An 11,340-nucleotide genomic window follows, 5' to 3' on the forward strand; every position below is an offset into this window, starting at 1 on the left:
AATAATCAACTACGCCCCCATCCCGCTGCGTTTGGTTAAAGTTGGAATGTTGACGTTTGAGAATGAGAACGAGGGTCTGAGAACCGTGCATTCCATGATTCGATTCACCGCTACCGGAAACTCGACTGAACGAACGAACAACGAACGAGGGAGGGGCTGAGTCTGACTGACTCAGAGAACCGTACATGATTCGATTCACCGCTACCGGAAACTCGACTGAACGAATGAACAAACGATTCGCGAACGACTCCTCTTGGCAAACTGAATGACGCGAAATGAATCACGGAAACGAATCACTAAATCCAACCCTGGTCCCAAGTGTTCGCCTCGTGCCCACTGCACCGTCAGTCAAAGGATGTCAGAAGGCGTGGCTGACGGATGGGGGAGGTTTCCAGGGTCGTCAGAGCGTCACAGTGCTTAAATTCGCATACGTGATCTGATTGGATGACGTATCCGTCGCTGCCGAAAAAGTTGAACATTTTTCAACTTTTTGACGGAGCCTTCAGCGCACGGATCTACAATGCATTGCGCATTGGGTGAGAAGGTGGTGAAGGGGAGAGAGGAGAAGATGGCGGTCATGGAGGAGTTAAGATAATGCCATTGGACTAGCCTAGCGGTGATGTGGCTCCCTAGAAGAACTCTCTCCATGAACATCACCGGCTGGGGTTATTATTAAAGGTGGACAATGGACATATGTTTAAAGAAGTGTATTTTCCCTATTAACAAAGAGAAACCGGTTGGTCGCAAAACGACCATTGTGGTGTCTGATTGGTTATCACACCCTGACTACTATGACTCCATTGTTTATCAATACTTTTGCATACATGATTTGTGTGTGTGTGGTTGTGCATGGTCACCCGCCTACACGTCTAACACACAACCCTGTTCTCTAAACGCCCGTATGCAACGCCCCCTTTCATTGAATTGAGTGCACTCAAAGACTTGCTGGGTACCCATTTTATTTAGTTTGTTATTTTTCTTAGGGACCTATTTTGGGTTCAGTGTTTTGAGTTCAGTGTTTTAGGTTCAGTGTTGTTATTAGTATTGTGTGAATAATCTTTGATTGATTCTGAGTGATCGTTAGATAAAAGGTCAAACGTGCCTCACTGTGTCTGTGTGTTATTCCTTTTATCAGAGTTCTATTAAGAATACAAGCCAGTCTCCTTATAACCTGGAATTGATGCACCACTGCATTGTGTTATATTACCTAATTAAAAATACTGTGGGTTACATAACCAACTCTCCTCCTATCTCTCATCCAACAACCTACTTGAACCTCACCAGTCAGGCTTCAAGATGGCACACTCCACTGACTGTACGTCCACACCAGGAGCGACCATAGCGTCAAAGACGCTTTGGTCGCTCACAAAGTTTCGCTGCGAATTTTTCTGTTCGCTTTGGTCGCTCAAGTCGCTCATGACGTACAATTCAACTATGCAGACGCATTTAAAGGAGCCGTATGCGTTTAGTAGGCCCTACAGACAGCCATATCAAATAGTGAACTCTCCCATACACCTTGGCCATATTGCCGAGACGGTTTCTTGTTCGATAAAGTGCTTCGACAACAAGTAGGACAGTGATTCCCCCCAATATACAAAAAATCCTAAAATGTAGGCTAATTACAACCGAGAACAAAAAACCCTGCGTGCTGTAGTAGTTAAAATATGTTTCACTGATCTGGATCTGCAAATCATGATCTGCACTCATTCGTCGCATTCAAACAAATAGACATTAGCGCACATGGCTAATTTGCATACGTGCACAGGACTGGTTGGCTCCGCAAGGCAAATAATGGAACATATCTATCTATCTAGGCCTTTCTTTCTTTCTATCTATCTATCAACGCGTGTCTAGTTTTAATGTGATGTATTGTGTGTATGTCCAGTCAGACTTGTTCTGTGTGGTCTTGTAGGCTACTGTCCTGTGTGGGACGAACCACCGAAATGGATTCCCGACGATTTGTGTCGTTTGGTATTAATAAAGACTTGACTATCTATCTATCTAGACTATTTAATTAAAAATTATTCACCTCAGGCTCCGTGAATAGTGGGGAATAGAGGGATAAATGACAAGGGATAAATCTCTTGTCTTTTATCCCTCTATTCCCCACTATTCACGGAGCTTGAGGTGTGAGCCTCGTCTTGTCGATTAGTTTGTTTATGTGACGATTTCAAAAACTTTTTTGGTTTTGTTTAAAGCATGCTACACGCGATTGGTTGGTTAGATTGGTGGCATGTAGAGCAAATTATAATGATTCCCGCTTAAATACGAACGTTCTAGATGTAGCCTATAAATACTCCCGCTTATCATCACTTGATATCCAAACCACTATGGCGTTTCGATCTCTGAACTGAAAAAGGGTGGGTTCGTACAACACCGGGTGCCCAGTTACAGCCGCGATTAATACTTCAGCCGACATTTTGTTCAGTGAGTGAATAAAGGTAGGTAGGAACCAAAGTGCCTGCCGATGTTCCCTGAGATCCACGCAAGCGAAGAGCGTCTACATTCCGATTGGATGTCAGTGTTTGGTCGCTGAAGCGAATAATAGTCATTTGCATAAAGTTAAAAAGTTTTCAACTTCTTTTTGACGCTCTGGTCGCTCAACTTTGGCCGCTGGTAGCGTTGGTCGCTTTGGTCGCTTTGGTCGCTCTTGCCCATAGAAAGTGAATGACTTCCGGCGATTTGGTCGCTCAATTCGCTTCTGGTGTGGACGGACAGTGAGACGGCTCTCCTCGCGGTGACTGAGTCCCTCCGTGCTGCCAGAGCCTCGTCCCTCTCATCGGTTCTCATTCTCCTTGACCTGTCTGCAGCATTTGACACGGGAACCACCAGATTCTCCTTGCCACTCGCCCCGAACTTGGCATTGCTGAATCTGCCCTTTCCTGGGTCACATCCTATCTGACGAATCGCACTTATCAGGTAACATGGAATGGCTCCTTGTCCAAACCTTTCACGCTTGAAACTGGTGTCCCTAAAGGCTCTGTACTGGGGCCTCTTCAGTTCTCCCTCTATACCAGATCTCTGGGCTCTGTAATTACATCACACGGCTTTTCCTATCACTGATACGCTGATGACACTCAGCTATTTCTCTCATCTGACAAAGCCCTGATTGCAACACGCATATCTGAATGTCTGGCAGACGTCAGCACTTGGACAACTGCCCATCACCTGAGGCATAACCTCAACAAGACTGAGCTCCTGCTAATGTAAAGTGCAAATCTGTAGGATCGGGCCACCGCGGTGATGTTTGCGGTGCAGCATAACTGATTGTCTAGTACCACACCGAGGTTTCTGGCAGTTGGAGAAGGAGATGCCACACACCCCAGCTCGATCCCTCCGCTCAACTACCTCAGCTGGCAGCTGGTACGGCCATCGCTAAGAGCAAGCAAAGGTCGTCTGCAAAGTCACAACTTTTCTCTGTTTTGGGACCTCAGTGGTGGAACAAGCTCCCTGCCGATGTCAGGATCACGGAGTCGCTCACCAGCTTCCGCAAAAGACTCAAAACTCACCTGTTCAGAGTTCACCTTGACTCTGCATAGCCACCCAGCCCCTTCCGGCCACCATTGTATGTTGTACGTCCTGGCACTTAATGTACGCACTTATTGTACGCACTTATTTATAGTACTTAATTGTATTGCATCTGCAGTAGCTGCTATCACTGCTGTACACAGGGAATGGGTTAGGCTAGCGATTGTTAGTATTGGCACTTGGTTCTTTGAACATCTTTACTGTACTGACAGCGATATATTGTTTCACTTCTTATGACAAATGTACTTATTGTAAGTCGCTTTGGATAAAAGCGTCCGCTAAATGCCCTAAATGTAAATGTAATCGACTATATCAGCGACGGCAAGAATGTGGTGTGCTTTCTTCAATTCCATCCTGTGGAAAATACGTTGCTGCACTGATGGTGTTTCTGAAGTGGGGCCGGGCCAGCGTTTGTAGACAGTACAGCAGGGACTCTGCTGAGTAGGTGAACGGCTCTCCCTACTGGTTGCTGGCCAACATTAAACCATGAATAACTAGGGGAAAAAACGCCAAAGATAATATGAACAGACTCCAATGGATATTGATATGAGGATATCTATTCTCATTAGTGCTGTCAAGCGATTCAAATATTTAATCGCGATTAATCTCATTAATGTCATAGTTAACTCACGATTAATCGCGATTGCTAAAAAAAATGTCTATGCTAAATATCCCTTGATTTCTTTGTAACATTGATTTTCCTCATTTTAATGCTCTTATCAACATGGAGAAGTGCATCTGCTTGCCTTTTTTTATTGATAACAACATTGGCATATACTGATCAAAACAGGACGATACAAAAACGACTTATTCTCATGTAATGATATAACCTAAGTAGAAGTAAAGCCGTAATAGGGATTGTTATGAATTTCACCCCATGTGCACCTGGTCGTTTGATCGAAACTTCTGCTTTTAAAATGCAGTGTGACAAAATTGATTTGCATGGATTCCCAGCAGCATTTCCCAGTACATCCAATGCAAATATGGATTATAATGTAGAATGGAAGTACCCTTTTGGTATTGTTTTTATCTTTGCAGGAAAATGACACAACGAAGTGAAACATGTTACACTGCATTATGCTGTGGCCCTTCCTTACCACACTTTGCCAAAAAACCCAATGTTCCGCTCACTTTTTCATAATAATAAGCCAAATCTTTGAAAGGGTTATCTATAAATGATCTTATAGATAAACCTTCCAATTCCTTATACAGTCTCAGACATTTAAAGACACAGAGTAAAATCAAGAGGTAAGACAGAATCACTGAAATATGTATCTGCTTGACTGCTTCTATGGCAGTAAATATTGTGTTTTTAATCTAAATGTATGCATTCATGATTTCTCTACCATACCAGCCTACCCAGTGGAAAATACAAGCTGGTTGGCTTATCTATCCATCATACATCTAGGTGGAAACTCCCTTGTGAAGTCACTATATCACAAAGGAGATTTTGAAATCGCTTTTAATGGCTATTCCCACTCACACATGGCAGTAAAATAGGGGCCCTTTAACATCCCTAAAATAGCTGGGATTCATCAACACATAACCATTGAAACAGATTAACCTAGCAGTAACGTATACATGGAGAATAATAGAGGGCCAAGGACTGGGCCTTGAGTTGAGTTCTGCTGAGAGTGTGGGACAGAGCACACTTCAGGAGGTGTCTGTGTCAACTTCTGCATAGCGGCTGGTTAAAGAAACAGACTTCGTGCAACGTAGCTTTAATTTTTTTTATTTCAAACAGGAAGTTAACTGATTGAAATCAACCAAATTCACAATAATGTTGTGACATTTCAAAAGGGTGACAACAACCCCACTTTCGTTAGTTACTTTTCAGGTGGTGTATTCAGCAAATAATATTCAGCGATAAATATTTACTTTACAGTAGAAAATGTGTTTGTCTGTGCATTTGTAGCTTACTGAACACAATATCTCCTTCCCCAGATATACCAAGTGTCAGACTTATACAGTCTCACAGTGTGAGACTGTACAAGTGTCGGCTCTAACTAAGGCCCCGTCCACACTGGCGACAACAATCTTTTCCCCTCCGTTTTCCTTTGATGCGTTTCAGGAATATCTCTGTAAAGACACTCATTGCGAAATCGCATCTAGCTGTAGAAACGCTGTGGTATATATTCAGGGCCACTGTGTGGCGCTGATTCTCCACCATTAAAAGAAGAAGACGAGGCGGGGAAAGCAGTTTTTAAACCTTTTAGATTTTGCAGAGAATACTTTTTAATGTAGAGTTAGTAATACAATTTAGCAAGGGGCTGTATTTAAAGCTACAAAAATCAAACAAATCAAATCAAACAAAACAAATTTGACGGACCTCCAAAGTTTCCTTCGTGGTGGGGGGGCGATGACGCCATCGTTTGCGTATCTGGCGGCCACACGAATCCAAACACGAAAAACATTGTGTGTGTGGGGCCTTAGACTGCTGCTCTTGTGATTGGTTGTAATATCTTTGCACGTAATAAATAATCAAACAACATGAAACAAGTTATACCAAAAGGTAATAATTCAACAAAGCCTGTCGAAAATAAATCCCAGTTTATTGTCTTCCTTCAGTCGTTGTCATAGATGCATTCTGAAAATCAATTGGGACATGAATTAATTGTGTGTTCACAAGTAACCATTTTTAACAAATACTTTATTAGTCTAAATATTGGTGATGATAGGATGACAGATGCATATATCTGTTTCTGTTTAAAACCTACCGTCTCCAATGTCGTCATATATGTCCCCATCGCTGAAACGTTACCAGTGAGAACAACGAGTTAGTTGAGTCGATTCATTATTAGATCACAATCCTCAGCCTGCATGTGATGTATGTATTCACGTGTGTCATACTTACTCTGTGACAATATGGCTGGTTAAAACGGTGCCAACTGGAAGAGAGAGCAGATGAGATGTTAAAAGCTATTTTCAAATCCTGCTGAAGCGTAGTTCATTTCACCATCATTGTTTCATGGGCTCAGCATGACTCAAAGAGTGGTAAAGGTTAAACATGGTTGTTTATTCAAGGTAAATGGACATGCACTCTGGAGGAGGTTCAGGAAGCACCTCCCGGATCAAGGTAAAAATCCAGTCTATATTGGTAGGGGCTGCATGGTACATAAGCCATGCCTACAGGGTCAGATTTAGCCAGGTATAGCTTAAGTTTATAAAGGTATGGGGTGTAGGAGCAGAATCTAGTCTAAACCGGTGCTAGCATTGCAAATGGGTGGTCCAATGAGGTACTAATGTCAGCTTTAATATCATGTGGTATAAAGAGGTTACAGAAGAAATGAATCTACAATCAAAAAGAGTTACTGACAGGCAAACAGACACATGTTATCGGCTGCTCCACACAACATACAAATGACGGTAGGCCGCTCACATTTTCCCTCTTCGTTGCGGCAAACAAGTTTATTATCCACGGCTTTCACGATGACATCAAGCGTCTCCCCGGGTTTCACCGGCAGATCTTTCCCACTAAGCTTCTTCAGCGTTAATGTAGGTATGATGGTCACCTGGTAAAGAACCTGAATCTCCCCTTCATACTGAACAGGACACAAGACACATCCATGAGATTAATTTGGTGAACCTCGTTTTAGGTGATAGTGTACGAACATTTCCAAAGGGTCCAAAACTTAAAAGGCAATTTTGAGTGAGTGATAGTATTGTTATGATTGGTATTAAGAACAAAAGTAACAGTCGAAGAAATAGCTTATAAAGGGACACACTTTAAACTTTTTTCTGAATTCCTTTTCCTCTTTTTCCAACTTTTTCTGTCGCTTTGGATCGATTTCCTCCATCTTAGTTTTTGTTGGTGGATGACTGAAATATACAAAAAAATATTTTTTTTATATCACTATCAAAGTATGTCAGTTAAAGGTGCTTGAGTTAAAATTTAAGAGCTATCATTTGACTGTAACTGATAAAAAAGCAATAGGTTTCTTTTAGTGAGTGAAATGTTCTGTCAGAATATCTGTTTCCTACGCCGGCCTCTGTATGACACACTGAGTTTCGAGGCAATGTGAGACACACAGCAGATTAGATCACCAGCATCAAAATGTGACGCCTTACCTGCTGACCGGGAGGGGAGGAGGAACCACCTGTGAGTCAATATCGTCGTAGATTTCATCATCGATCAATGCTCCTTTATCCAACAAATGAAGACAAAGGTTTGCTGTTTGGCAGAATCCTGTGAGTCTTTGAACATCTACGGTGTCCTTTTCGGGCAACAGGGCGTGGCTGCTAACGTGTGGATGTACTGTACGGTTTGTAATATGTGTGACTCTGTGTTCTAGGAAAGCTAGCATACTGGTACAGGTAACAGGAGAGCTACACAGTGATAGTAAAGAAGTTGTCCGCAGTCCGCAGAAAAGACAGTTTTAGGAGAGACTATTGACAAAATTCACACCTGTAGAAATACTTCTACAAAAGGTGTTGGCATATCACAAATATTTTTGTGAAAGATTGAATCAAATTGTATTACCTGGTTGTCCTTTCGCAGTGAACTGGCTGGGCGCAGGCACTCTGGCAGAAAAGAAATATATGTTTATTTTATACTTTATGAATGGTAATCACTCATTATGACATATTTAGTAATCAGAATTAAAAGTTCATTATCATATTACATAGAAATATCAATTTTAGAATCAAATAAAGGAAATAATTCAGAACGATTCCATCTGTTCTGATTGGTTAAGCAGCAAGATTTCACCCATGGTCTGATTGGTGGCACCACAACAGGCCGGCAGGTATTACAAAGTAACATATCCACATTCAGCGTTAGCATCGGCAAAATTGATCGGTTAGGGAGAGTTAGCTCAAGAGAAGAGTGGAGTTGTGTAAGTGGTAAGCTGATGATTAGTGCCAATTGAACCGTGTTGTTAGCTATGTTAGCTCATCATCTTCTGACTACGGAGGACGTTTTACTCATTTGCGCCGGCAGCAGGTTTCTTCTTCTCAAACATCCGTAGAAGTAGAGTCTTTGGAGAAGACTTTGGAGCTTCCAAAACGCTTAAAGGGCAAGGCCGACCAAGAGGGAGTTAATGGGTAGAACGTCTTTATTCTTTCTATCAAAGGCTTTTTACATTAGCTCATCAATAGAAAATAACTAACTAAGCTCTTTAGTGCAACTTCTCAAAATCTATTTTCGATGTTTATTCCTAGTTATTTTAATGTACTTGCAGTTCACTAGTTTTTAATGGCGTGCATACACTTATTCAATGAATTAATGAATTATTTATGTTTTTCCATTTCACAACTAGATGTATCGAGCCAATGTAGGTAGTGGCATTAATATGAGGTTTAAAAGGGTTTTCTATAACTTAAAAACAACGTGGTTTGAAGCACTTGAAAAAATGTGACAGTATTATTTCTGTTGATTCAACACTCCTCACCTGACATCCAGACTGGCATCGATAGCATCGTCATATATCTCCTCAGTGTCGTCTGGTGGCGGCGGTAAAATGACTGCAGACGGTAAAATAAGAGGTCAACCAACAAGTAGTCAGAAGAAATATATCAGCTTGTCATGATACTCAGTTCTACAGTCTCAATGAATCAGGACACGAATACGAAGGAGGGAAAGATACATAGATGTACAACATACCTCTTGATCCTCTGATCCCACTGTTGCAACAACAAAACATAAACCACATATTAATGTAAATATTCCCTTACATTTTCGATCCAAATTTCACACATCCAAATCTCCTTCATTCCGATGCTACATTTAGCATCAGTCTGGTGAGGAGGGTTGTAGGCTTGACCTTTGACTTTAGCTGTACCACTAAATTTTCATAAAGACCTTTGGCATTCTACCTTATATGCAAATGGTATAAAGTAGATAAAAACACATGCAGTGGCTGAGCAAAGAGTTCCAGCACCCGTTTTTCAACAATTATTCTTGCAAATAAGCCGTGGCCAAGGGAAAACTGTGATGAAAATAAAGTCAGCAACACTGCTTATTTGTGTTAATCTAGAAAACACAAATGACACAATAAAAACAGAAAACACAAAAAATCTATACATAACCTTTCAATGGAAGAAAATCATTGAATGCACCAACAACACTATTTTGGAAATAATACAAATTTAAATTGTTTAACGGCCACATAATTTTCAAAGAACTTAGTTTTTCTCGATTGTATACACACAAAAAATGGAACTATGCACACAATTCTGAAAACCTGAAGCTCATGTATCAACTACAAGAACTACAAGACCAACTAATTGACGATAAGTCTAACTCACTTATCACCTGTTCAAACTCAACTGGCAAAACACTTCAATCATGTGTCAGAGCATAAAAGAGAACTCGGTGAACTCTACTGTGTTGTAGAAATGGTTCTTTGGACTGATCAGGTTTGGTGGTGGGATACTGATTTACATCTAGATCTGTTTCACCTCATTTATATTCTTTTTTTGATTTTTTATTGGTCTACGAAAAGCTTTTTATGGCAGTTCAACTGAAGATTTTACTGTATTACAGTAAAAGATATGTATATTTGCTTTGTTACCTTTTGTACTTCCCCCGAAAGACTGAGTTTAAACATTTTCTTACTGTAGTGTTTTTCATTTTACTTATCATTGCAATTGATATATTGTCAGAACAATGTTGCAGCATCAACTTTAGGTGAACAGTATGACTCTCGGAAGCTGGAATTGTGAGTTTAGCCCATTTGAGCTCATTGGATAGACAAATATGCATTTTATCCTATTCTGATACGTTTGTGTCAATGCAATACTGATATGATATGATATATTCACAGTATTGTATCACAATATTGCAATAGTCTTTATACTATATGTACCACCTAATTGCAACTTAAAAAAATAAGCTAAAACATATGTAAATAGTATTTTGATGGAAGTGTTTTGAATTTATCACACCAGTGTTCAATTGATGCTCGGTAACTGTCCTTTCAAACCAAAAGCTGTGAAAGATGAAAAAACGCTGTCGATATTTACAGCTCATATCGCTCTTGCGATTTAGCTTTTCAATTTAAAGGAGCCGCGCTTTTTGCCTGCACGCTTGTAGTTGAGGCAAATGCTGCTGCTGATGCCGAGCCAAAAAAACACAAGATAGTCATATTAGAAATAGATTTTTGTGCGGTATCTCCCTGCTTCTGAAATGCGTGCACATCTCCACCCGCCGCTCGTCCGCTGGTTTCCATCAGCATTCCACTGTGCGACCATCCCTGTTGCGTAATGCGGATTGCGTATGCCCTCATTCATTGTTGAAATCATATGCTGGATGCTTTATTCTTTCTATGTGTTTTTTAGTTAATGATCGGGCTATAATAAGACCATGTTGGCTATGCAATCCTGGACAAATACGATGCCCTGCAATAGCCGCAATTATTCTCTCATGCACCATGATGAAGGAACAAAACTAGGAACTGAAGTTCTCGCGTATGTTTACCGGGACCCACGCCGCTGAGAGACATCTACATTCCGATTGGCTGGCGGTCATTTACTGCCGAAATGCTGCTAGCTCATTTGCATAGAGTTGAGCTGTTTTGAACTCTAATTTAAAGCTTTACAGCTTTAAAGCTATCGCTCATTGTTTATCGCTCCTATCGCTTTATCGCTCATGTCTAGAAAGTGAATGGGCGTTTATCGCTCAAAACACTTTACAGCTTTTGGTGTGAACACACAGTAAGAGGTATTCATTTGATGGCTGTGTTTACTGTTTGGTGGAAAACACAAAAGAAACTACACAAAAGAATTTGTGTAGTTTTGACACAACATGAACTCTTCTCAGGTTTGTGTTTAGAGTTTTGAGAAATTGAGCTATATTTTCAGTTAATGTGTTTA

At 40.8% G+C, this 11,340-nt stretch overlaps 1 protein-coding gene across 2 annotated transcripts in view; it reads right to left on the minus strand.

Annotated features, from left to right (window-relative positions):
- Positions 1-5,244: 5,244 nt before the first annotated feature.
- The window catches only part of fyb1b (FYN binding protein 1 b), a 15,601-nt gene continuing 9,505 nt past the window's right edge, over positions 5,245-11,340 (minus strand). The window contains exons 10-19 of one of the 2 annotated variants that reach the window (XM_030354066.1): positions 9,131-9,150; positions 8,919-8,991; positions 8,452-8,535; positions 8,009-8,049; positions 7,597-7,669; positions 7,254-7,347; positions 6,908-7,070; positions 6,383-6,416; positions 6,246-6,277; positions 5,245-6,115 (exon numbers count right to left, since the gene is read on the minus strand). In XM_030354066.1, the coding sequence (XP_030209926.1) occupies positions 6,093-6,115; positions 6,246-6,277; positions 6,383-6,416; positions 6,908-7,070; positions 7,254-7,347; positions 7,597-7,669; positions 8,009-8,049; positions 8,452-8,535; positions 8,919-8,991; positions 9,131-9,150 (637 nt within the window). In that variant the 3' untranslated portion in view covers positions 5,245-6,092. The remainder of the gene's footprint in view (positions 6,116-6,245; positions 6,278-6,382; positions 6,417-6,907; positions 7,071-7,253; positions 7,348-7,596; positions 7,670-8,008; positions 8,050-8,451; positions 8,536-8,918; positions 8,992-9,130; positions 9,151-11,340) is intronic. The other variant, XM_030354067.1, reaches the window with a different exon arrangement.

Source organism: Gadus morhua, chromosome 4 (genome assembly GCF_902167405.1).
Source record: "Gadus morhua chromosome 4, gadMor3.0, whole genome shotgun sequence".
Taxonomy (NCBI): Eukaryota; Metazoa; Chordata; class Actinopteri; order Gadiformes; family Gadidae; genus Gadus; species Gadus morhua.